Source organism: Tenrec ecaudatus, chromosome 14, assembly GCF_050624435.1.
Source record: "Tenrec ecaudatus isolate mTenEca1 chromosome 14, mTenEca1.hap1, whole genome shotgun sequence".
In the NCBI taxonomy this organism is placed as follows: Eukaryota; Metazoa; Chordata; class Mammalia; order Afrosoricida; family Tenrecidae; genus Tenrec; species Tenrec ecaudatus.
Window position 1 is genome coordinate 29,019,546 of NC_134543.1, and position 27,435 is coordinate 29,046,980.

Sequence of the window (27,435 nt, forward strand, 5' to 3'; positions counted from 1 at the left end):
GGATGGAATAGGAAGCTGTGGCGAGGCAGCGGTTAAAGCGCTTGGCTGCTAGCCCAAAGGTTGGCAGTTCAAGCCACCGGCCACTGGACAGCCTGCTGCTGTCAAGAGTGCAGCCTGGGAGCCCCGTGGGGGCAGTTCCACTCTGTCCTGCGGGGAGCTGTGAGCCAGCATTGGCTTCAGGGCAGTGAATTTGGTTTGTCAACGGGGATTACATCACCAACTTCCAGGTGAAGACTGATGGAGGTGACCTGCGGAAGATACTTCCCAGGTAGAAAACACTGAGAGGTTAACAGGAAGGTTTAAGACAAGTGAGCGCCTTCCCCTCCCTGGTGGGGCAGAGTTACAGAGTTCAGCTGCTCATCAGAAGGGTCAGTGATTCATACCCACCTGTGATCCATGAGAGAACGACGTGGCGGTCTGTTACCATAAATAGTGACAGTCTACGGAGCAGTGTGCTCCGTCCTGGGGGTTTCTACAAATTGGGATCGGCTTGGCACAGTGAGCAGGGTCTGGTTCTTCATGGTGAATCCTTCTGGTTACCCGCAGGAGTGGTGGTCATGGTAACGAGAAAAATCCCAAGCTGGGAGACAGCATCGAGGATGGTCAGGAGCCTCTAAAGTGGAGAAGCTGACTGGGGAGGCCCAAGTCTGGGACCCGAGGGACCTCGGCCAGCAGCAGGCAGTGACCCTGTGGGAATGCCCACCAGGTCTCTCGGAAGCCCCTCGATGTCCACGTCATTGTTTCTCACAGCTCAAAAGATGTTAAAGGATTACAGTCGAGGGCTTGTGGGGATCTGGCCACAGCTGAGAGTCCTGTTTGGCAGGCAGGGCTCAGCTGGAAGCCCACCCTGGCCGTACTGGTTGGAAAGAACCAGAGCTGGATAAGTACAGGGTCCCAGAATGTCCCACCTGACTTGGGAATCAACCCAAGGTCACCTGAAGCCTCCTTATGAATCCCCAATTATCAGACTCCAGGGATAGAGGAGAAAGAACAGGGATTAATTAGAAGGTGGGAGAACTGGGTCCAACTCCCAAGCACCCCTCTCTTCTTAGCTCGGTGAACCTTTGAAAGTTCACGCTGCACAATGGAACTCACAGAAGGGTCAGGGCGTGAGGCCACATGAAAGTGCCCAATAAACGGCATCGAGTGTGTGACATCTCCAGCCAGGCACACACTCCCCTCCATGATCACACAGCTGGGGTGCCCAGCAACGGAAACTGTAGTGGCGGCCTCAGGCTGCTGCTTCTGGTGCAGTGAGACATTCAACCACAGGGACCGGCAGGGAGCCCTGGGCCTTTGGAGGTAGTTCTGTAGCCTTGTTAGCTGGTGGCCTTGGACAAGTCGTGTAACCGCTCCAAGCCTCGCTCGCTGTAAAATGGTGGTGACAATGCTGTCATGGTGCAGTGGATGGGGCTACATATGCTTGGCACATCCGAAGTCCTCTGGAAATGATGGCTGCCTGGTGCATCTGTCTGGGCCTCGAATCCTGCACCTGTGAAATGGGGCCGATCGCTGCCCTGCAGGTAGGCTCTTGTGAAAACAAAAAGAGGCCTTGTATGGAGAAGCACGGGACTGGGCTCAGGTCTGGAAGGTTCCTGAGGGCAGGCTCAGGCCAGTTTAATCCCCCGGGGAGCCCTCAGCTGTCTTATACAGGGCCTAGCACACACGGTGGGCCCGAACCAAGCCTGTTGATTGCGACTCGTGGCAGCCCCCCCCCCCATCCCCCATGTGGTACAGGGTGGGACTGGCCCACGGGGTTTCCTGACTGTCATCTTTGTGGATCTATAGGTTGCCTGGCCTTTCTTCCACGGCACTGCTGGGTAGGTGCAAACCACCAGCCTTGAGGTCAGCTCTGCTGCCCAGGGTCCTTGCGCACACGGTCGGTACTCGGTAAACATTGTGGAATGAACGACTGACTTTCAAAAGACGATAGCTGCAGGGTTCATTAACTCCCCTTGGCCTCAGTGTTCTCATCTGCAAAATGGGCATTATGAGAACCAGCGACCTAGAAACAGATGTTCCACAAATTCTCCCGCACTAGGCGGGGGCAGGAGGCACTGAGTATGCCTGGCACCCACCCATATCCCCCAGGCACCCCTGTTCCCTGGGTGTTCCTGTTTCCCAGGCAGACATGACAAGAGGCAGCGAGCAGGGTAAGTAAGAGTAGCGTTTACTGAGAGATACAAGACTGAGTACTATGAAGGGTTTACAAGGATGGAAATGCACCTTCCCCTCCCCCACCCTACCCCCCAGCCCCCCACCCCCCCTTAGAGACTACAGTACTTAGGACTACGCACAACAGCCTAACTGGTGGGTAGCTGTTCATAACAAACAAACCATAGCATATTTATACTGTATCACATCGAGTGATTATAGAAATCCATATATATAGTGCTTGTATAAAACCTTTTTTTCCTTTTTTTGGTAAAAAATATTAAAAAACAAAACAAACCCAGAAAGTATAAAAACCATGTGCAGTTAAAAGCACTGCCAGGACAGCCAATCTGTAAACATTCGAGTGAGTATGTGCTTCGGAAGGGCGCCCGCGCCTAGTGCCCGCAGCAAACTCCAGCAGGGTCGGTGGGGTGGGGAGGGGGGATGTCCAGGCAGAGGCAGAGCCGACGGTGCAGCCGGGGATCCCCCGCCTCAGCCCAGCTCGGTGGTGGGGGTAGGGGCAGGGACAGGCATGAGACAGCTGTACTCAGTCCGATCCCCAGTTGCCTTTTGGTTCTGACCCATGGCTTTTCCTGGCAGCTCAGAGATGCCCTGGGTAGGTCCCCTGGCAATAGAGAGACCAGAGATGTGCCCGGCAGGGCGGCCCTCCATTCCTCCAAGCCAGGTCCCAGGCAGGACAGCCCCCCCGTGGTGGCTTGACTTTGGTCTCAGTGCTTGGTCCCCCTGGGGTCCTCGGCCTGCCCTCCCGCCGTCGGCACCTGAGTCTCACCCAAGAGCTCGCCGATGCTGGCTGCGCTGGGCCTCCTCATAGAGAGTGTCCCCATCCAGAGGGCCCGTGGGCCCCTCCTCGTCTGCCCCCTTCGCTCCTCCCAGCCATGGTCACTTCTTCGCTAGCTGCTCCAGCAGCGGATTGCCTTCGGACTCGGGGGTCTTGACGCTGTCGGTGCGCACGATGCAGGTGGGCCGGTGCCGGTTCAGCATCAGGATGAGCTGCTGCCGCTCCTGCTTCAGCTCCTCGATCTGTGTCTTCAGCTCCGCGTTCATGAGTTCTAGTCGCTCGGACTCCTGTGTGCAAACAGAGACAGGGCTTTAAGCACCACCAGGCCAGGGTGGGCTCTGGCCACTGCACCTGTCATGGAGCCCAGGAGAGCGGACCTTCTGTGGGCCTGTCACCTGGGACACTTGGGTCACTGGCAGCACGAGCCTGGGTCACATCCGTGGCCAGCCTGCTTATCTGCTTGGCTCCTGGCTCTCTTGGTCCACCCCAGCCACACCTTGCTCCTCGGAAATGCCCCACCCTCCCCTGCCCCTGTGGCCTTGGCCTGAGGATCAAAGGCTGGGAGGAGGATGGAGGCCACGTGGCACAGAGCAGGCGCAGGGAGGTCACAGGAAGCAAGCACTCTGGTGTGTGAGCCCTGGCGTTGTGGGTTCACCAAGCCCAGCGAGGGCATGTAAACCCCCCCCCCCCCTGAAAACACCTGCTTCCTGGCTATGGCGTGCCTTTGAGCACAAGTTCTAAGTCCGAGCGGCCCAGGGAACCGGGAAGGGTTCAGAGACCGATGCACCCCCAACGCTGCTCCCATGGATGTCAAGATGGAATCCAGGTGGCCAGACTGTGCTTAGAAAAACACTGTCGGCATAACTGCCTGGGTTTAAAAGACCTCTGAGAGGGCTAACAGCCAGACCTGATGTTGGGCTGGAAGGACAGATTGACTCTCGCTGCATGGAGAAGAGCGGTTTGGGTAAGGAGGCTCAGGGTCCTCCTTCCAACAGGTAATAGTCAGTGAAATTGCCACAGTTCAGTCAGCGCACAGCCCTGTCTGCAATAAGCAGGATCCTCTTGATGGTGGTTGTGGGGCACCTTGTTTTCTTTTTTAGGATCAGCCAGGTAAGTCCTGGATTGCTAACTGCAAGGTCAGTGGTTCAAACCCACCGGCCACTCCAAGGGAGAAAGATGAGGCTATCTGTTCCCATAGGATTTACAGTCTCAGAGATCCTGGAGGGGTTTCGCTAGGAGGATCGACTCCACTCAACGGCAGTAGGGGTTTGGGGGCAGAACGGCATTATACTTTGTTGATTTCCAACTGCTAGGGTACATCGTAATATAAGGGTCTGAACACGCTGCTAGAATCTGGTTTGGGTTTCACTTCCATCCATACTCAAGAGGCACTGGTCAATGCTACAATGTGCAGATTTCTTTTTTTGCGTGCACGCATGTGCAGAAAAATCTGCTTTGAGCCTCGGTTGTCAAAGTGGTGGACATTTCTCTAATAGCCCAAAGAACCCAAACCCACTGCCATCGAGGCGATGCCAGCTCATTGTGGCTGACCCTATAGGAAAGGGCAGAACTGCCCCCTGTGAGTTTCCAAGCCAAGTTTCCAAGGTTCTCAACCTTCCTCATGTGGTGGTGACCCCCAACCATCAAATTATTTTCACTGCTACTTCATCACTGTCATTTTGCTATTGTGATGAATTGGGCGACCCCTGGGAAAGGGTCGTTCGACGCCCAAAGGGTCGGGACGCACAGCCTGAGAACCACTGCTGTACGTCTTTATGAGAGTGGAAATATTGGTCCTGCGGAGTGGCTGGTAGTTTTGAACTGCTGGCCTTGAGGCTAGCAGCCCAACCTGTAACCACTGCGCCACCAGGGCCCTCTGCTTCATAATGTGCTGCAGACCACGGGCTAGGGTCTTCGCGTTGATGAGGAAGGGGACTGTTCTGCTCACATCTCTGTTTGCCACTTGACTGTGCGAAATAGAGAAAAAACACAGGCTGTGGGACCTTACCGATCTCTTTCCCTCTCTGGGCCTCCGCTTCCTCCCAGAAAATGCAATTGACCAAAGGGACTTTAAGCATGAGAACTTCTTTGCATTTAAAGGAGTCCCTTGACTGCTCACTGAACGGCTCGGGGGTTGATTCTACCCAGGGGTCCCTCAGAAGAAAGGCCTGGCCATCTAATGCCTTAAGGTCCCAGCCATTGAGAACACCATGGAGCGTAGTTCCATGCCAACACACAGGGGGTCGCCAGACATCAGCATCAACTCAACAGCAGATGGGGGTGGGCCTTCAAAAAGCTGCTGGAAAAACCCCATTATCTTTCATCCCATTTTCCCAACCACATATCTCCTTTGTACCCCGGCACCCCGTAAATGTTACACTCTTAAATAATACCCTCCTGACACAGCCAGTCTGCGGAGTGTTTGACTGCTGTGGGGGGTCCTAAACCTCACCTTGGCCTTTGCTTTCCAAAACCAGAGAGGAAGAGGAGAGGTGAAAGGCAGGGGGAGAGCTGGCCTAGGGCCCAGACAGACCCGCCCACATCTCCCTTCCAGCAGCTCTCCCCCACCCCCACCCTGAGTCTACACATTGCCTTGTCTCCTTAGCTGCCCCCTTCCCTCACCGGCCACAGAACTGGCCTCCCTGCTCCCCCTTTGCAGCTCCAGTCCAGGCCCCAGGCTACGGCCCTGTGACCTGATAGCTCATCACCCTCATGGGGACACTTGGGAGAGGGACAGATCATCCGGACAGCAGGCACAGACGGACTGGTGCAGGCAGTGCGGCAGCATGTACAGGCTACCTGTCAGGGCCCTGCCCGCCTTCTGCATGCATCCCCTCCAACACGCAGCTGTGGCCCTTCCGGTGCCTCTAGCCTTTGCCACAGGTGTTCCTGGTGCCTCCCCCCCCCCCGCCCCCACCTGCCCTTCACCTTCTAGCTCTGGTGGCTCTTTTCTGTCTCAATTGAAGCAACTCTTCCGTGGCCTGGCCAGGCAGCTCCCAGCTCCCTGGGCCATCCTGCACCCCTCAGCCGCGAAGATACCTCACATCTGTCGTTCCCCGGGGGCACAAGTCTGCACGGCCACTGAGGCCCTTGGGATTCCTCCGCTGACTCACCGTGTGGCCTCTCTGAGCTTTGGACCCATCTCGAAGATGGAAATGAGTAGTATCGTCTCACTGGGCTTTGGTACGGATGCAAGGAGACATGGAAAGTGCCCAGCACGCAGAGGGCACACCTGGAGTGGGACGAGAAGCCACTGCCGTTCCTCTGCCTGCTTGCTGCTAAGGAAGTGTCTACCTGGGCGCACCTGGCCTGCTTCCTGGTTGACGAAGGCCCGGAGGGCGGATCTGCTGTGGGCTGTCTCCATTCCCTGCCGGAGTTCTTCCAGGAAACCAGCTACACGATATGCCATCTTCAAGGTCCCCCGTGAAGCCCATCTCTTAGAAACTTCTGGAAGACCTCCAGCCTGGCATGGTACATCTCTTCCAGGGGGTCTCCCAGCTTCCTTTTAAGTCCTGCTATTTAACAACAGCTATTCCCTGGCCCTGGGGGCTCACAGCACACAGGCATCTGCACCTGTGGCCGAAGGATCGCCCTCTGCTCCTTGTGAGCCTGAGGAGGGAACTCTTGGTCAATCTCGTGCCCCAGCGCATCTGGCACAGAGCGGGTCTGGCAGTTCCTGATTAAACAGACTTGTAGGATCAACAAATGAACAGATGAGAGTCAGTATAGCAGAGTGCCAAGGTCTCAGGCTTTGAAGTTAGGCCCACACTTGGACCTCACTCCTACCGCCCAGTGGCTAAGGGATCCTGGATATGTTACTTGACCACACTTTCAACTCAAGTTCACCCTCTGTCAAATAACAAAGAGATCCACCTCGTTGGGTTATAGAGAAGAAAACAAAATATGCATATAGCGCTCCGAGGTGCATCCAGTTTTACCACTGCCAGCCACTGTGGCCAGTGCGGACTATATAGACACATGCCTGACCCATTCGTTATGTGAAGGAGCCGGGGGCTTATGCACTGGGCGGCTCAGCCACAAGGGAGCAGCTCTGATGGAGAAAGATGTAGCCATTTGCTCCTGTGAGGATTTCCAAGCAAGGAGCAGTTCTAGTCCGTCCTACAGGACCGCTACACTTTGGACTGGATTGTGTTATGATGATACACTGACACTGTTCTTATTTAGGAATAACACAGGCGGTGGAGGGGCACTTGGGGGGACTGGAGATGACAGGTCTAGACTAAGGACTAATTGGCTTTCCAGTCACGTTCCTTCACTGCCGAGCCCCCGTTCTGTGACGCAGAGGAGGCAGCAGAGACAGGGCTGGGAGAGAAAGACGGAGCACCTTGCCTGGTGCCTTCTCGGGGAGGACAGGGAGCTGCCCTGAGGGCGCAGCAGATGAGCAACCCTTTGCTGAAAGACCTGAGCCTGCGAAGCTGACCTTGGGGCTCTAGGAGCAGCAGCAAGGAGCTTGGGGTCGCCATCAGAGGAGCCGAGGGGCAGGCATATAGGATGCAGGATGGGCAGAGCCCCCTAAGAGAAGGAGCCTTTCTCTGCACACAAAGTACTAACTGGTCCAGGAAGTCCACAAGGTACGAACTGGCCCACTGCCCACAGGCATGTCCCATCCCCAGGCTTCATTAGCAACCAACCCGGCAACTGATTGACCACGGTGCCAATGTGGGTGGCTGTGGGACTCAGCCAAGGGGGCCGTGGCTCCTCCTACCTCCTGACAAGATTGAAGAGTAAGTCTGTCCCTTCCAGGACTGAGATGCGTCCGTCCCATGCCATGGGCTTCCCAAAGACCTCATCGGCATGTGAGAGCCGGACACTGACTAGGGAAGAGGCCGGAGAAGAAGGATGATGCCTTTGAAATGTGTCGGCAAAGAAGACTGACAGCACCACGGGCTGTCATAGGGACAAATGAGGCCCCCTTGGAAGAGGTACAGCCGAAAACGCTCCTGTAAGCAAAGATGGGTAAGACTGCGTTGCTTTAGACATGTTGCCAGGAGAGACCAATCCCTTCGGAAAAGGACGTTCATGCTTGGGTAAGGGAGGGGGGCAGGGCATCAGTGAAAAAGAAGACCTTCCACAAGACGGATGGACACAGTGGCCGCAACTGCGGGCTCAATCATCACAACTGGCCCAGGGCTGGGCCCAGGGCTTTGCTCAGTTGGGCAAAAGGTCACTATCAGTCAGACCAGACTTGAAGGCTTGTAAGGGCAACAGCACCTCCTCGGGAACTTTTGGGGACCTGGCAGGGGACCAGCCCTGCCTAACTTGCTGATGGAGGCCTGAGTGGGGCATGAACGCTTGCAGAGATGCCAGTAGGAACACTGCTTCCTCAGCCACCTGGTGATGTCTCCCGGTCCAGAGTGCACAGGCCACACAAACATTACAGGCACACACACACACACACACACACACACACACACACACACACACACACCTCACACACACCCCCAACCCCTCCACCAGCCCCCAGGCTCACCCGCTGCAGAAACTCCGTCCGCTCCTTCTTCTTGTTCCTGCACCGGGCCGCGGCCACCTTGTTCTTCTCCCGGCGTCTTTTCCTTCGCTCCTCCTCCTCATCGAGCTGTGAGCGCAAAGAGCCACCGGTCAGGGCCCTCCTGACACACAGACAGATGGCGATCTCTTCCCGCCCCTCTGAGTACACCCACTGTCTGCCATCCACTGGCTCCTGACTGAGAAGATGGCGCTGTTTCCCAAAGGAGGGCACACTGGGGGTGGAGTCTTAGGAAGGCAGGGCCCAGCTTCTGTGGGTTCCTGAGTCTACTCCCATAGACGGACACGGGAATGGGGAGGCTTGGGCAGTGGGGCCCTGTTTTCTCTTCCTGCCCGCCCCCACCCCACAAGCCCTCAGGGCACAATTGTCCAGGACAGTGGTTACCAGGCACTTCCTTTAAAAATGCCTTGGGCCTGGGCATAGACTTCAAGTTCACACCCCTTTCTCTTGCTGGCATGCCTGCACCTGCCCCTCTCGCCCTCCGTTGGGATTTTCGCTCTTCACACTTCTCCCCATCAGCATCCTTCCTTCTCACTCCTTCCAAACGCGGAGCTCTCTCCTTTGGCGGCTTCCCATCCCTCGGCTTCCTGCATCTGCACATTCTGCCCCCAGGATGTCCCAGGGGCTCCCGAAAGTGGCCTGCATGGGGCGCCAGCCACAGGCCTCTGGTTCGCCACCAGGCAGGGTACACCCAGGACACACCAGGGAATTTGCCCCGTGTGAAAGCCCATGCATTACACAGGCAGGAGAAACTCTGTCCTTCAACGCTGCCTTTTTGTTTTGTAATTGCTTTGTGTCCTCGTTGAGAATGTGAGAGGGGGCTTCAAAACATCCCTGGAAACATTCCATTATATATATTTTTTTCATCTTGCATTTTCACTAACTTTAAAAAAATTAAATACTTTCATTGGGGGCTCTTACAGCTCTTATCACAATTAATACATTAATCCATTGTGTCAAGCACATTTGCACATATGCCGCCATCATCATTTCAAAGCATTCTCTTCCCACTTGAGCCCCTGATATCAGCTCCCCATTTCTTCCTCCTCCTTCCCTCCCTCATGAACCCTTGATAAGTTATAGATTATTATTTTCATATCTTACATCATCCTCTGTCATCCCTCACTCACTTTTCCATTGTTTGTCCTCCTGGGAGGGGGTTATAGATTGATCCTTGTGATCGATTCCCCCTTTCCTCCTCCCACCCTCCCCTAATCCTCCTGGTGGTATCTCTACTCTCATTGTTGGCCCTGAGGGGTTTATCCATCCTGGATTCCCTGTGTTTCAGGCTCTTATCTGTAGCAGTGTGCATGCTCTGGTCTAATCTGAATGGAAGTCATGATAGTGGGGGGAAGGAAGCACCAAAGAACTAGAGGAGAATTGTGTGTTTCATCGGTGCTATACTGCACCCTGACTGGCTCATCTCTTCCCTCTAACCCCTCTGTAAGGGGACGTGCAATTGATGAAGAAAGCTGATGGTGAATAAGCTGATGGGTGAATAAGCAAATGTGAAGAAATCTGATGGAAGAAAACTGATGGTACCTGGCTATCAAAAGATATAGCATCTGGGGTCTTAAAGGCTTGCAGGTAAACAAGCGGCCATCTAGCTGAGGAGCAACAAAGCCCACATGGAAGAAGCACACCAGCCTGTGTGATCACGAGGTGTCATGGGATCAGGTATCAGGCATCTAAGGCACAGCACAAAATCATACCCAAGGTGAATGGAGGTGTGGGGAGGTATGGAGTAAAGGCAAACAAACACACCTTGAACTATTTATAGGCTTTTCCATTTTTGTCAGTGACGTTGTTGTTGTTTTTGTTATTGTTTTGACTTCCTTTGTTGTTTTGTTTGGCTTTGCCTGGTTTTTGTGCTTATTAATGTCCCTGCATGTTTATCTAGATAAGAGATAAACAATTCGGAGATGAAAACAACAGAGAAAGGAAGGTGGGTGGGTGGGGTGGGTAGGGTAGAGGGAGGACCAACCCAGGGACAAGGGAACTACAAGTGAACTAAAATCAATGGAGAGAGGGGCATAGGATGCCTACGGGGCTTAATCCACTAACTTTCAAAAGCCCCCGGCGTACAAAGCAGAACAGATTCCACTTAGACAATTTCTACATGGACAATTACGGGATGCTGATTATATTCCTCAAGGGATGCATCCATTCTCGGCCGCCCCCCCCTTAAACACGGTTCCTCCTCCATTCACATAAAACTCACTGCCCGCTAAGGTGCCCATTTAACCTTTCACGTGGTCCTTGTCAGTGGAGCCCGTGGAGATGGATCTCCGAGAGGAGCACAGGGCTCGAGGCAGACAGCAGCCCTGACTCTGAACCAGAACTGCAGTCAGGTCTCATTAACAGGGACCAACGCTCCTAGCTGCCCCTTCATTGCCTATTATTTAATCCTCACAGCCTTACGATGAAGGAGGGGGGAGAGGACCTCAAAAATCTGTGCGTGGGGGGTGGGGGGGTGGAAAGCCATTCATTATCTTGGACTTCTGTTTTTCCATGAATCTTTTAACACGTGCTTGTCCTGTACGCCACTGGGCAAGCTGCTGCCAGAGACCAAAGTGTTGAAGGCCACGATGTCACATGAGGACTAAGGTGTGCCTTGCCCACGCTGAGGCTATTCCAGGGCCTCGTCTGCACGCGGAAGCTGGACGGGACATCAGGAAGGGGAGGGGAAACTGGCTGCCTGTGAAGTATGGCGTTAGCAAAGCCAACACATCCGTCTTGGAGGAAGCCCCGTCAGAATGCGCCCCAGATGCAGAGATGGCCAGACCTTGCCCCTGCGATTTGGACGTGTCTTGGGAGGGCTTGGTAGAGGAGACCCAGTACTGAGGAGGGCGGTGCAGGACTGGGCGCAGGGCTGCATCCCATTGCACACAGTGCCGCTGAGTTGGAACCGACTCCGAGGGGCCTAACAAGGTTGTGTCCCATTTTACAGATGGTATGAAGGAGGCTCAAGGGCCCCATCTGCCCAGGGCCAATTAGCTGTATGACTGGGAAATGGCGGAGACGGGTTTCAGGTTCAGCTTTCTAGCCTGAAGGTTCTGAGCCTCCTGCTTCGGACACAGGGACCACGTGGCCCCAGGCCACCAGGATTGCTTTGATGCGGTGCCTCCTGCTGTCCATTCCCTCCCAGGAAAATCTGGAGGACACACCTGGCCAGCTGGGCCAAGGACAGCCTAGAGTCAGGGGCCACTAGCAAAGTCTCTGGCCTGCCCTGAGCCTGCCCGCTCTCTCACTTCTGGGACCTGGGGAGTGGCCGTGTGGCCTGGGGCCTGGAACGAGACTTCGCAGCCAAATGGGCTTTAGGCCATGAACACAAACAGCTTCACTGCACGAACTCCCAGCATGCTCTAGGAGCTCCGGACAGAGGGCCCAGGCACGAGGCCGTGGACACAGCCCCTGGCAGGGCAGCCCTCTTCTTCTCTGCCACCTCTTCCAAGCTGCTCCCTGACGTGCTCCCAACAGACTGCGCGTCTGGCTAGAGAGGCAGTTTGTCAACACGCCTCCGCCCGCACACCACCCTGCCCCCTGGCCTCCTTTGAACGCAAGCCAGCAGTGACAGCCACTCTGGCTGACCCGTATCTGGGGAAACAACCCTGGGCAACATGCATTCTGCGTCACCTCGGCCTCACCCCAACGCGGCCGAGGTAACCGTGACGGCCGGTGGAGGGAAGCAACTGGAGGAAGTGGCTGGCCGTGCAATCTCCCCTTGGCCCAGGGGGTTTGCCCACAAACTGCCAAGGTGATGTGTGCAACCTGGGCATGGCTGCGCACAGGGCCCCAGCACCTCCCTCCGAGCAAGACCGGGCTCTGGGAGGGTGGTGCTGGCCCAGAAGACACCCTTTCATCCTCCAGAACCTAGCTCCTGACTGCCGCTGCTGCACCAGGCCTCATGTGATTGCTCAAGTGTCCTGGGTGCAAAGAGGCTCAGAGCTGGGAGGAATTTCAAGAGCTGAATGAGGCCAGGCTGAAGCTCACTTCAGGGGCTGGCACCCACACCCTCCCTGGCCTCAGCCTGCCCACCCTTCAATCCCTTATTGCATGCCTCCCTGCCCCTAGCCACCTTCTCTAAGCGGAAATGACCTTCCTTTCCCAATTGGCAAACTCCTGCTCGAGCCTCAAGAGCAAATATCACCTTCTCCAGGAAGCCCCCTCTGACTTGCAGGTGGGCCAGGCTGCTTTCTCTCTGCTGCAGTGGCCCTAGGAAGAGCCCCTTTGGGAGTCTCTACTGCCTCCCACCCAAGTTCTGTTTACCAGGGTGTCTGTCTGTGCTGCTCAGTTGGAGGATGGGGAACCTGGGCATACCCGGTGCCTGGCATGGAATGTGGCACTTAGGGGGGACTCCCCGGGGCACCGAGTGGAGTGTCTAGAAGGACAAATGCCACTGGCTTGGATTCTTTAAGTCCGAACGCTGTTCCTGGCCTGGTTAGCCTATGCATTAACCCTTTCGGCCAGCTTTCCTAAGGAGCCTTCTCTGCTGGGGAGGATGGTCCTTGTGTGTCGGTCTGTCTGATGCAAAGCTTGGTCATGGTCACCCTAACTGCACCAGGTCTTCACTAGCTCTCAACTCAGGCCACCAGCCCACAAAGGTGCCACAAGGGGTGGCGCCCGTCTTGGGCTATCAGAGGCTAACCTCAGCGGAGGAAGCTCCAATTCAGATTCAGAGGCCCAGAGCCCAGACGCAGAGGCAGCTCTGTCTGAGGCCTGAGCAGACTCTGAGACAACCAGGCGACCACATGTTCATCCTAAAGACCCCAGGTCCACAGCCATCAGCATCCCAGGTCTCTCCTGCACCCACACCTTACCAATCTCCCCCCAAACCAGAATGTTCCCAAAAGCCATGGCCACGCCCACTCCCCTGGAACTGCAGAGCTTCAGGGCAGACAGTCTCCCGAGACCCGCCACCCTCTCTGCTCCCCGAGAGGTCCCCACACCTTCCTTCCGCCTGGGCCCAGCCTGCTCTAAACCTTTGGAGTCTCTCTTGTCCCACCCCCAAATCCAAGTCGCTGCCTCCCCACTCTAGATGCTTCTTGAGTTCTGGAAAGCATTTGGCTACAGGAGGCTGAAAGACAGCAGAGAGTGAGACCAGCACACACGTGCACCGATGACGTCGAAACCCGGGACTGAGTACAGCTGCTGGGCTTTCCCATAGCCACAGCTGGCCGGGCCAGGTGATAGGACGGGGAGGCAGCCTGATGCTTAGCACACAGGCAGAACTGTGCAGTGGGGGCTGAGGAGACAGAGGGGAGCATCTTGCCTTGTCCTTATACTGAGTTCTGGCTCTGCCCACCCCCAAATCATTGGTCACACATTGAGTGTGACCAGCCCCTCCTTGGTAAGCCCATTCCTAAGCCCCTGCTGATAGATCAAGGTGTAGCCCCACACTCTCCTGGAAACTTGAAATCAGACTGGGGTGCTGGGTCGCGCCAGCCCACCTCAGCCAGGTACACATGGAGTAGAAAGATGGGGTTGCTGTTGCATGAAGATGTGTCGAGGCCAGAGACCACAGGACACAGAGAAAGAGACACTCAGGCACAGCAAGGGAATCTCAGAGATGAAGAGATGAAGGAGTGGCCGAGGGAGAAGCAGGGCCAGGGGCAGCGGAGGCCTGGAGATGCCCGAGCACACATTTAAGGGGGTCCGCACTCCCAGGCCGGTTCAAATACAGGCTCTGCCCTGAAGCATCTCCTTAAAAGGTGTGAGCTGGAGCTCTTGCCTGTCTTCTAGTGCAGACAGACGGAAAGAAAAAGACAGGAAGGACAAGGGACAGCAAGGGAGTGAGACGGGGGCAGGACAGAGAGCACAGCGTGATGAAGAGGGCCTCAGTGAACCATGGGCCCAGGGGGGTGAGCCAGACAGAGGGACAGACAGATTAGGCAGGCAGTCAGGAAGCATATGCAGAGGAAGAAACGACCAGTGAAGGCCTGGGGGACCAGGGTGTGTGCACCTGAATCTGTCCTGGAAATTCTTCTCTGGCCTGGGCCTGAGAGGGCTTCTGTCCCAGGACCCCACGGTTCCACTCTCATGAGGTCAAGCGACCCCACGCGATACTAGAGGAGCAGTAGTTGAGGGGTTGCTGGGGGACACCCAGGTCAATGGGTCTGGCAGAGTTCTCAGAGACAACGTTCTGCATCCCGCTTGGTGAGTAGAGACGGGGTCTTAAAAGACGGGGTTCTTAAGCAGCCCTCTCAGGTGCAATTAATTGTGGCAACAATTATACAACTCTTCCTGATATGCATGAACTATTGAATTGAATGGTTTGTGGATTAGGCCCCAATAAAACTGGCTTTAAAAAAATAAACTAAGGTGCAACTATTGGTCGGAAGAGCGACTAAAAACCAACAGACACGTGGAAACAATTAGTCCAACGGACTCTGGGACCACACCAACCTCAGCCTCCACCACCCGGAGACCAGAGGAACTAGGTGGTACCCGGCCACCACGGCCAACTGCACAAAGGACCACATTAGAGGGTTCTGGACAGAGTGGGAGAAACATGCAGGAGGGAACTCAGAATCACCAGCGAGAAAGGCTGGGGGGGACCCCAGAATTTGACCCTTACCCTTCAGGGCTGGAATTGGACTCCCCTCCATGTTAGAACAATCAACCATTTAAGATGCAAGGGCAGCATGTACCAAGGACAAAGCCTCAAGGGCGAGGAGAGGAGGGAAGCACAGGAGAAAGTGGGGCACGTGCTGTTGGCTGGAGGGGGGGGAGGGGGTTTGGCAACACATGAGACGAACCCAAATGTGTAAACTGCGGAAGGTGAAGCTGATGGTGGGTCCACTCTGTAAACCTTCACCCAATGCACCAGACAAAGTCTTCTTAAGTAACAACACTCCGAGAAAGTGGCAGCGGCGAGGCAGAAGGGCTCCTGAGTGACAGCTATGAACCAAGGTTTGTTGGTTGTTGTCCTGGTGGACCCTGGGTTCGGCACCGCAGCAGAAATCAATGGTTCCTGGCCCCACTATGAGAAATGATGCCCCTCAGTGACTAAGGGCGATACAGGGGACAGCACCGGAGACACAGTGTGGGAATTGCACCTGACCTGATCCCACCACACTGAGGCAAAGCACTGGGGGAGTGCAGTGGAACAGCAAGGGAATGGAGTGGCAAGGTCCCCAGGGAATGCTGAAAGTGGACTTTGGGGCCAGGGCGTGGTGCCCCAACAGACTGGACTGGAAAACGCTCCTAAGGGCCAGCAAATGATCCTTGAACGAACTACAAGCTTTTCTTTTGTGAAGTGTTTTGTTCTGTTCTTTGTCAGTGGTTTGTTTTTGTTGTTTTGTTGTCTGGTTGTATACTGTTGCTTTGTTTTCCTCTGTCTTGTTTTTGTGCATGTTAGTGTCTCCACAGGTCTGTCTGAATAGGACAGGCTGGATGAACTATCTGGAGGAAAAACAATGGGACCGACAGTTCCGGGGGGACTTGGGGTGGGGTAGGGGGGTAAGGAAGTGGTGTTAACAAACACAGGGACAAGGGAACAACATGGGACCCAAAATGGTAGAGAGGGGGAAGTGGCAGGCCTGGTGGGGAATGATCAAGGGTAAGGTTGCGTAGAGAAGAAGTATAGCTGTAGCCCAGATGGGGACGGAGCATGGTAGTGGGGCAGGAGGAAAGTCAAGGGAGATGGAGGAAGGAGCTGGGAGTCAAAGGGCATTTATGGAGGTCTAGACAAAGTCATGTACATGCAAATATATATATGAGGATGGGGAAATAGATCTATGTGTCTATATTTATAGGTTTAGTATTAAGGTGGTGGAAGGACCTTGGGCCTCTACTCAAGGACTCCCTCAATGCATGAATACTTTCTTTTATTAAATTTGCACTCTATGATGCTCACTCTCCTGACACAACTGCTGAATCCAAAGTGGGTGAACAAGTATAAATGTGGTGAAGAAAGCTGATGGTGCCCGGCTATCAAAAGAGATAATGACTGGGGTCTTAAAGGCTTGAAGATAAACAAGTGGCCATCTAGCTCAGAAGCAACAAAGCCCACATGGAAGAACACACCAACCTGCGTGATCGCATGGTCCCAAAGGGATCAGTTATCAGGCATCAAAGAACAAAAAATCATATCATTGGCTGCACACCTCCATGATACGATCGCCGAAGACAAACGGGTGCATAAGCAAATGTGGCGAAGAAAGCTGATGGTGCCCGGCTATCGAAAGAGATAGTGTCTGGGGTCTTAAAGGCTTGAAGGTGAACAAGCGGCCATCTAGCTCAGAAGCAATAAAGCCCACATGGAAGAAGCACACCAGCCGGTGCGATCACGAGGTGCCAAAGGGACCAGGTATAAGGCATCATGCAAAAAAAGAGAATATATATATATATATATATGTGTGTGTGTGTGTGTGTGTGTGTGTGTGTGTGTGTGTGTGTGTGTATACCATAGTGAATGAAGGGGGAAGTACAGAGTGGAGACCCGAGGAAGTTTCTCTTCTTTCCAAACCAGACTCACTGTCATGGAGTGGATGCTGACTCGGAGACCTCTGAGACAGCGTAGAGCTGCCTCTGTGAGTTTCCAAGACTGTAACTCTTCAGAAGGAGTTAGAAAGCACCCTCTTTATGCCACAGAGCAGCTGGTGGTTTGAAACTGCTGACGTTGCAGGTCGCAGCCCAGTGCATAACCACTCCACCACCGGAACTCCTCCTTGTCCTCATTTCTGGAAACAGCAGCACCATCTACTTCAGCAGTTCTCAACCTGTGGGTTGCGGCCCCTTTGGTGTGTGTGTGGGGGGGTGTCACACGACCCTTTCACAGGGTCGTCCGATGCATCGCAGTAGCAAAATGACAGTGATGAAGTAGCAACAAAAATAATGTTATGGTTGGGGGTCACCACCACATGAAGAACTGTATGCAAAGATTCTGGCATCAGGAGACCGAGAATCTCTGGTCTACCTGGTCCTTCAAGCAGAACACATCTGGGAGTCACTATGAATGCCAACTTTCCTCTCCGGCAGTCGGATGGGCAGGGAGCCATGATCCCTCTCAGGGCAGCTGCACATCCACCCTGGTCCATGTCCCCGCCACCTCTGTCCAGGACGACAGCAGCAGCCTCCTGCGTGCTCCCCATGCCCATTCCAACCACCACAACCCACGCCTCTCTCTCACACACCCCACGAGAGCCGTGTGGTAACTGGATGTCATTGCATTCCCACACAGAGCCACCCCGTGTGACAGAGCCCTGCTGCTCCACAGGGAGGGTTTTCTTGGCTGTAATCTTTATGGAAGCCAACAGCTGGCCACAGCTTTCTCCCACGGAGCCGCTGTGAGGGTTTGAACCGTCAGCCTCCTGGTTAGCAGCACAGCACTGAACCCTTGTATCACCGCCCCCCCAAAAGAACAACACCTCTTGCTGCCATGAGCCATTTCCCGCTTACAGCGGCCCTATAGGCAAGAAAGGTGGAAGCACCTCTGTGGGCTTTTGAGACGATGCTGTTATGGGAGCAGAATGCCCGGTGTTTCTCCTACAGAGCAGCTGGTGGTTTTGAACCCCTCTCCTTGTGGTTGGCACCCACCATGCCACCAGGACTCTTTTGTACACCTCTAGGCTCTACCTATGGGCCATAGAGTGGGTTTATTCAAAACCAAAGGCCGCTCATGCCTTTTCTCTGCCTAGACCCTCCAATAACTGCCAGCACCCTCGGAAAAAACTCCTGGCTCTCTGGAGGGGCCCACAGGGTTGAACTAATCTGCCCCACCTCTCTAAGCTTCCATTGCACCCCTCAATTCCAACAGCAGGGCCACCTGCTTTCAACATGCGAACCTCTTCCCTGTTGCCAGAGTTTGCACTTGCTGCTCCCTCTGCTGGGGCGTCTTGTTCTCGGGGGCCCAGAGAAGCCTTTGCTGGCCAGCTGGAGGTCAAAGAATGCACCTGCTCCCGCTCACCTCCCTGCCAATGCCTGTTCAGGTCCATGTCACGCACTGCACTCCCCTGTTCCTTATGCATTTGTCTGCCAGTTGTCCATCTCCACGACTCAAAACCAACCTCGCTGCCAGCGAGTCGATTCCGACTCCGAGTGACTCTGAGACAGGGTAGAACTGTCCTTTTGTTTTCTCAAGGCTATAACTCATCTTTCCCCGGGGAGCAGCTGCTGGGCTCAAACTGCTGACCTTGTGTAACCCACTGTGGCACCAGAGTTGCAGGACCTTGATTTGTCTCCTTCACAACCACCCGGGCCCTGGAGTTGAGCGTGGCACAGAATGGGGCCTCGGTGAAGGGGACTCCTTAGATCTGCAAGCTCCTTTCGTCTTCCACCCCAGTAAACCACGACCCCCAAACAGCCCACGCCAACTGCTGTGGAGGCAATTCCGAGTCATGGTGTCTCCCGCACTCCACCGGGGGTGGCTGTCCAAGGCCCTCAGTGGCATTCTCTTCCGGCAGATGGCCAGGCCTTGCTGATGGGTGGACTCAAACTGCCAACTTTTCCATTCGCGCCTGAGCACTCAGGCACGAAGGACTGGCTCACGCATTGCCCTGACATCAGTTTCCACTGGTGTGACCCATGAAGGACAGGCCCCCATGTTTACACGGGAAGAAGCAGATGATCAGGGATGTTGTCCCCAGGGCTTCCCGCCTGACTTCGGCGAGGGGTGTCCGCCTGCGCCCACCCATAGGGGCTGTGGCTCTCCTCAGTGGGCTTGCTCAAGACCTGCCTGAACCCCCCGAGATTCACACACAGTGGCAACAGGAGCCCAGACGTGACTTTGAACTCTGACTTTTCCTAAGCAGCTTAACAAATCCACCTTGAGGGGCCCACAAATAGAATGACAAATAGAATTGGCACTTTTCAACCAGAAGCATCACAAATACGGCAAGTCTCAGATGAGCAAAGCAATAGGACAGAAGAACCCCGGAGAAATCGGGGGAACCAAAGTGAGTCAGCTAGGCCATGGAAGGAAGGAAGGAAGGAAGGAAGGAAGGAAGGAAGGAAGGAAGGAAGGAAGGAAGGAAGGAAGGAAGGAAGGAAGGAAGGAAGGACTTTCTCTCAGACAACTGTCAGGGGCACAGAGAATCTGGGGGACAGCATGGGCTTTGGGCACTTAGAGACCCGAGTTCCCCAGGAACTTTGCAGCGGACTGGCAGCACCTCCTTTCCTCCCTTGTCACAGGAAGGCAATAAACCTCGCTGCACAGGCTAGCAGAAAAAGACGACGTTCCTGCCCAGAACCTGGAACACATCTGTAAACGCCAGCATCCCTCCTTCCTTCCACGTGCCAGTGGGGGGCGACTGCTGCCCACACAGTGAAAGGAGGCCAGGGAGAAAGGGGAGCAGGTCGGGTGTTTCAGGGCCTTCCAGGTGCCAGGGATTGGGCCTGGAGCAAGAGCACTGTGTTTTCCTGTCCTGAGCAGAAAGCCACATTTCAACACCAGGGACCCACAAGCACCCTGGGAAGTAAATAGCCGAATGCCAGGCATACCAGTCATTCTCCCACTAGAATATGGCTGCCTGGAGCAAGGGGCTGTGGTCCCTCCCTCCCTGCTCCCCTGTCACTCCCAACACACACACACACACACACACACACATACACACACGAAAGCAGGGAGAGATCTCAGCTGGCTGGACCCCCAGAGGGAGGCGTGAGGAAATTCCAGAGGCCAGTGACCAGCACTGATGGAAAACCGCCCCCCTCCCCATGGGTCAGGCCCCTGCCACTGTCATCTCCCCTGGGGCGGAGCTGTTGGAGACAGCCTACCCTCCGCCCCCTTCTCCCTGCGCCTGGCCAAGGTCTGGACCTCAGCTGTGAGGCTCTGGCTGGGTCCGTGAGCAGTGGGTAGAGCTGAGAGAAAATTCGAGACCAATGGCCAGTCCCCGGCTGAGGCTGCAGACTCACTCCCACGGGCCAAGTAAGTAACTTAGAACAGAGGGACTGACACACACCCCAGGGCTGTCGGGCCATCCACATTCTCAAGACAAGCAGAAAAGAGGAATTTGAAAGCCGATATCTTCCAGTTTTTAATGTGGGCGACTAATTCCATTTTGGAAAGAACCTTGTGTGAACCAAGAAAAGCACATCTGTGGGCAGAACCAGCCAGCCACGGGACACTCGTTTGCAACCTCTGGCAAGTGACCACCACAGCAGGGCTGGTTGTCAGAGGCCTGAGTTCTAGTCCCCAAGAGGGTCTCCTTTGTGACACTGGGGCAATCAGTCAATCCTGGGTCCTGCGACTCATCTGTAATAAACATAACAGCTTCTACTCGTCACTCACCAGGAAACACTTCTAAACCAAACTCTAGCTTTTAGGACAGAGTAGATATTTCAGAAACTTAAGAAGAAGAAAAAAACTTTACAGGAACAGACAGCCTCATCTTTCTCCTGAGGAGTCGCTGGCAGGCTTGAACCGCTGACCTGGTGGTGAACAGCTCAACTATACCACCAGCTGCCATAGAAGAGACCCTAACTTGTGGTGACCACATGTGTCTTGGAGCAGAACTGTCCCAGGGGGGATTTCAATGGCTGTTTTTCTAGGTTGCCAGACCTTTCTTCTGAGGTACTGCTGGGTGCACATGAATCTCTAAATTTTTAATGTAGCAACTGCACACACTGTTTGTGCTACTTAGAGACTCCTGAGTTGCCCAGATGGCATAGTAGATTATGAGTTGGGCTATAAATCCAACTGCAAGGTCAGCAGTTCAAAACCAGCAGCCGCTCCACGGGAGGAACATGAGACTTTCGACTCCAGTAAAGAATGAGTTTCAGAAACGAAAAGGAGCAGTTCTACCCTGTCCTATAGGATCTCCATGAGTCAGAATGGACTCGATGGCTGTGAGCAAGAGCCTGGTGGTGCGATGGTTAAGTACTCGTCTGCTGACCTGGAGGTCAGCGGTTCAAACCCACCAACAGGAGAGAGGACCTGGGGAATCTGTTCTTGTAAACCCTCGCCCGGCAGGCAGTTCTCAGTGGCACAGGCAGAGCTCCTGAGTCAGAATCATCTTGATGGCCCCCAACCACAACCAAGGTGGGTGCTGGGGGCCACATTTCACAGATCAGAACACTGAGGCTCAGCAAGTGTCTTTTCTGAGGTTGCCAGACTTGGGCAAGGGCAGAGCTGGGAGCAGCCTGTCACAGCACGCCTCATGGGGTCTTCATCCAGCATCCAGGGTTTGCTAGATGGCAAGGGACGTGCTGTGGGGCTTAAAAGCCCTTTTGAAGAAATTTCTACTTTTTCAGAAATGGTCACAGCTAGCTTCATAGACTCTTAGAGTCAAAAAGGGGCATCTAGCTCAATCCTGAGATTTTAAAGCTGGGGAAACTGAGGCCCAGGGAGGGAGGTGGCATGCTCCAGCTCACGCTTGAAGACAGGTGCTGGGGCCCTGCTGGCAAGTCCAGGAGATACGGTGCATCCCTCCCACTGGGCTTCCAGCTGCGTCTGGCTCTGCTCCGGCCCCTGGTCCTAACTCCCTCCTCTCGGAGCCGCAGCTCACTGCCCTGTCCTCCGACGCCCTGACCTTTCCTGTTCTGCGTCTCCCATCCCTTCCAGGAGGGGCCCACGGGCTACACACTCGCACCCTCCTCATTCTGATCACGTAGTTTCAACCGCCACCTGTACACAAAGGCCACCCAAACGTCCGTCTGCCCACTGGACCGCTCAGCCCGATTGTTCCTCAGCCCCTCCCATTCTTGAGCATGTCAAAATCTTTGCTCCCCAATCAGTCAGTTCAGCTACACTCACCACAACAGTGGCCACCAACATCCACCCAGTCTCTGGAGAGAGAAATGCAGGCTCCCCCTTGCCTGGCCCGTTACCTCCAAACTGGATCACTCGGGCCACCCAGACCTGCTTTGGGTTTGCTCCCCACTCTCTCCAACCCAACAACCTCCTAAGAAGCCTGCAGACCCTGCCCATGTGCCGGCCCCAGCCCAGCCGCCTGAGGGGGGTCTTCCGAAAATGCAGCCCCGCCCACTTAGAGGCCTCCACGGGCTCCCAACCCCCCTGGGAGGAAGCCCACGCTCCTTAACCTGGCAAATCAGGCTCAGGGGAGCTGCTCCAGCCTCCACCTGACCCCAGGCTCTCCAAACCCCACGCTCCCTGTGCCAACACCACCAAGCTTGTCTCCTTGACTCCATACCAGCTCCTGGGCTTACACTTAGCTCACCCATCACCTCCTACAGGAGGTCCTCCAGGTTGAGGCGGGGCCCCTCTCGCGGCCTCCTTCACCAGACTGCAAGTCCATGAAGGCCGAGGCTGTCTGCTCCTGTTAAGATTTACAGGCTCGGAAACCCTACATGCGGTTGCGAGGATGCCAGTGGGTTGGTTGGTTTGTTAGCATCTTATAGAGTTTTCTTCAGGAGCCCCTGTGGCATAGTGGTTAGACATATGGCGTCCATCCAAAAGGTCAGCAGTTCAAAACTACCAGCTGCTCCTCAGGAAACCCCACAGGGGCAGTTCTACCCCGTCCTACAGTCGCTGTGAGTTGAAGCCACTGGATGGCAGCGGGTGTTTTGGGTCTGAGGGAGTTTGCAGCATGTTGGTAGAATTCAGGAAATGATTGCTCCGGGGAAGACATCCCTGTGGTCCAAACGTTAAGCACTTAGCTACTGACCACAACGTTGATGGTTCAGATCCAGTCAGAGAAGTTTGGGAAGGCGAGGAAATGGGCAATCTACTCCGAAAGGTCACTGCTGCTGGAAGGAAGCCCTGCAGGAACCGACGAAACAAACCCATAGATTCCACCAGTCGGACTCCCCAACAGCAACTTTTTCTTTCTTTTTAAAACAGCGGTTCTCAACCCGTGGGTCGCGACCCCCTTGGGTGTCAAATGACCCGTTCACAGGGGTTGCCTAAGACCATCAGAAAACACATATTTCTGATGATCTTAGGAACCTCCAAGAGGGTCCACCCACGTGCAGATGCGCCCACATAAGGGAGTTCCGGGAGTGATGACAGTATCGCGCCAACCCCAGCGCATACACCTATACAAATACAGGTGTATGTGAGAGGGTTGGTGCCATAATGTACTTATGGGGACCAGTCACATGTGTGTAGAGAGCAGCTACTGTGTAGACAGCAGTTGCTATGTTAAAAATCAGCTACTGTGTTGAAAGCAGCAGTATTGGAGGTAAAATGACACTTCATGAATTATCATTACTGGGTAAATGCTTTAGTTAATGCTTTTATCACTAGGCTTTAATTATGTTCCACTTGTAACAATGAAAACACATCCTGCATATCAGATATTTACATGGCGATTCATAACAGTAGCAAAATGACAGTGAAGTAGCAACAAAAATGATTTTATGGTTGGGGGTCACCACCACATGAGGAACTGTCTGAAAGGGCTGCGGCCTGAGGAAGGTGGAGAGCCACTGCTTTAAAAGGACCAAGGGAAGCCGAGTCTCCGAGCTGGGAATCAGTGCGAGAACTCGGAAATCCCTGTTCCCTGGCCCGCATTCTTTCCACCTCACTCCTTCTATCCGAACCCAAGTCTAGGAGCGGGCTTCAAAAAGCCCCTAGGAAAATGGAAAGACAAGTTCTGGGATTTCCCTACAAACTTTTCAAAGCCCCCTCGTACAACCACTCATTCACGTACGAGCAGACCCCTACACCGGACCCCATGCTCATTGAAAACATCAAACCAGCCCAGCCAGCCAACCCCAGGTGAGGCTCTGAACCTGAGGGAGGTGACTCCCTTGGCCTCTCCTGGCACCGGGCTGGCAGTGAGTGAGTCCCTCCCAGACCCAGCTTCAGCAGGAAGTGGCCCAAAAGGGTGGGGCTGGAACAGCTTGGTTGGTCCAGAGGCTCCAGAAGGTGAAAATTCCAGACCCTAGATCACTCAGCATCCTTAGGCAAGGGACTCTAGTTCACTGGGCCCCACAGTAGTAAGGCCAGCCCAGGACACCACCGCTTTCTGAAGGGAAAGTATGACCCTCTGGGCCCATGGGTGTATCAGGAAGGCTAGTCACAGGGGACCCACCTCCTCACCGCTCAGCAGTAGAGTTTTGCTCTGAGCTGGGCCCTCCTGTCACCTGGTCCCCAGTGAAGTTTTCTGGGTGAAGAGAGCCGTCTGGCAGTAATCCCTGAGTTTTGGGGCTGGCTTCTTTGGGTGGAACAGGGAAGCGCCACTCAGTCAAAACACTGAGAAAGGTCTGGACCTGCTGCTCAGAAAAGACAGTACTGTTTTTATAAGTCTGACAACGCCAGGCGGGCAGGGTGACTCCCACCAGTGGGGTGACTTCCCAGTGGCTGCTGGGAAGTCCCAGGCTGCAGAAGAGCTACTCAGAGAACAACTGCTTTGTCCGAATGTGTCTACCTGGGGTCCTTTTCAGTGTATGGCGTCGTGGGATTTGGTTTCCTGCTAGGCCATCAATCAACGCGCTTGCCCAATTGGCAACCGCGTCAAAAGACAGGCAAAGGAGAGATATCCGCGGTTCCCCCAAGAGGGGTGAGGACCAGAAGAGACATGGCCGCGCAATCTGTTTTCTGCTCACAAACTGGTGTGCGTCTGACAGGTCCCCAAAGACAGTCAACTGCTTCCATTCATAAGAACAGCAACCGCAGCAGTGTGTGCGTGCGTGTGCATGTGTGTCTGCCTCCATCACACCGGGTGGGGGCACAGCATCAGAAGGAAACGAAAATGCAGTCCTTGCCAGGAAGAGTGATGGCCCAGACTCTTCGGAAAAGCCCTGCGTGGGCCAAAGTGGCAGAGCACTCCAGCCCCGCCCTATGAAATAAAGCCTTTGGAAGTCATTCGTCTTTCAACGTCAAGGTGAAGAACAAGGTCTTTGGCTTCATTCTCCTCCACCAACTCGGTTGTGTTTCATCTGTATTCCGGGCAGGCAGTGGAAATGGAGATCCCAGCCAATTTAAGGCAGGCATCAGGCGCAGCTCACAGACAAATTACCTCGCAGGGCGGCTGCCTCTCCTTCCCAGAGACAGAATGCCAGCTCATAAAAACCGCCCCAAGGGGACAGGGCCCAATGGGTGCTCAGCCAGGGCTGCCTAGAGGGCGGAGGGTGGAGGGTGAGGTGGCTGTTATGTGCCCTCTCGCCGTTCCAGGCTCACAGCTCCCCGCAGGACAGAGTGGAACTGCCCCCACGGGGCTCCCAGGCTGCACTCTTGACAGCAGCAGGCTGTCGAGTGGCCGGTGGCTTGAACTGCCAACCTCTGGGCTAGCAGCCAAGCGCTTTAACCGCTGCCTCGCCACAGCTTTCTACTCCATCCCTGGCATGGAAAGCAGAGAAGCAGTCACTTGTCCACGATCACAGACCTCTTAGGGGCTCGGTGGTTCTGCCCCCTGGCCACCCCCTGTGTGCAGAGGAGAACAGCTCCCTGGGCTTTCAGAAACACGGTGCCAGGCTTGTCTTCCCAGGATGCATTACCACCATGGTGTGGGCTCGAACCGCCCACCTGGGTGGCACATCAGGTGCTGCTGCAGACAGTCTGAACCAGGTGGACCAGCAGCAGAAGGACTGCTCCTTGTGTGTGATGGGGCCTCCGTGCCAGCAGCACTTGTGTGGGGTCAGGAGAGACAACACAGGCGTACACCTAGTCACAGTGCACATTGAGACTCCCCGGCTGTCAGAGCCCTGCCGCAAGTGGGGGGACAGAGGGTGTTGGGGGCAAGTGGGCTGGAGGTCCAAGCTGCCCTTCCTAGCACTGAGCCTCACTGCCCTTCCTTATCTGTAGCGTGGGAGTGGACGGGATCGATCCAAGTCTGTCTCGAGCAGGTGTGTCTGGAGGAGCAATGAGAAGTGGATGCACAGGTGTTTGATCAGCAGCTGAGTGCTCAGCCTTTGTGCCCCGGGGTCCCTTCCATGGCGCTCCCACTGCCATCAAGTCAGCTCTGACGCCCAGAGACCCTGTAGGACAGGGGAGCACTGCCCCGGCGAGTTTCTGAGACTCTCTGTGTGAGTTGAGAGCCCTGGTCCTTCGCTGGTTGGTTTCAAACTGCTGACCTTGGGGCTCACATTGCAATGTGTGACCATCCACCACCAGGGCTCCTCCCATGAGGGATGGATATGAGGAGATGGAAGCTCAGAGAGGGGTGAAGAAGAGTTTCATAGCGCCGAGGCCGGTCAGCAGGCACGGTCCCTGCTCGCCCAGTGTGTGGACCAGGGGTGCGGGGACCTGCAGGCTGATGCAGTGAACAGGGACTCTCTGGACCAGACAGTGTAGCACGCAGCCACCCTGGAAAGGGTGAAGATTCAGTCCCATCCTGAGGTGCCTGGAAAGGGAAGCTTCACCATCGGCTTCCGGAAAAACCCAGGCATTAAAAACCCTCTGGAGGGCCCTGTTACCGGGACACAGGTAGATTCGGCCTTATAGCAACCGATTTGTTTTGTTGTTGTTCTTGGTCTGGCATCAGAACAGCTTATCTGAGCCTCCCTTCTAGAACAATAAAGAAGCAGGCTCACCAACAAGCTCGGCAGCGGAATTCATTCGCTGGGAAGTCCCTTCGGGTGTGAACACCAGCAGGGCTGCAGATCTCCAAACACGGACATGCTAACTGGCCTGGAAGCACTAAGGCGTTTGCTTACTCAGAGAGCAACCCCTGGTTTCTGCAGACCCAGGCACTGCACATGCACACACACACCACTGACGAATGCACACCTACCTGGTGGGGCAGGTGGAGCGCTACTGAAATCATGAACTCAGCTCTGGAAGGAAATGGGCTTTGAGACCCCACGGCCATTCTCAGAAAAAAACACTGCCACCCAAGCTGAAGGGAGGTTGGACGTCAACTGGCACCCAGGAGCTATCAGAATTCTCTAGAAGGCTGTTGTCCGAGCTGCACTCTCCCCAGCCCAAGCCTCGGATCCAGGAGGTTTGGAGAGAGATCACAGAGCCTGGACTGACAAGCTGCTAGAGGCTGGCACCCACTCTGCAAAGCACCGAAAAGGGGTCTCACCCTGGTTTGGGCCTTTCAGGAGCAGCCTCTTTTTAAAGGAGACTGTTTTTAAAAGTGTCTTTAAAACAATTCCACAATATACT

At 54.8% G+C, this 27,435-nt stretch overlaps 1 protein-coding gene across 1 annotated transcript in view; it reads right to left on the reverse strand.

The window, feature by feature from the left end:
• Positions 1 to 2,245: 2,245 nt before the first annotated feature.
• The window catches only part of JDP2 (Jun dimerization protein 2), a 49,233-nt gene continuing 24,043 nt past the window's right edge, over positions 2,246 to 27,435 (reverse strand). The window contains exons 3-4 of the mRNA XM_075531339.1: positions 8,445 to 8,549; positions 2,246 to 3,240 (exon numbers count right to left, since the gene is read on the reverse strand). Coding sequence (XP_075387454.1) covers positions 3,055 to 3,240; positions 8,445 to 8,549 — 291 coding nt within the window. The 3' untranslated portion in view covers positions 2,246 to 3,054. The remainder of the gene's footprint in view (positions 3,241 to 8,444; positions 8,550 to 27,435) is intronic.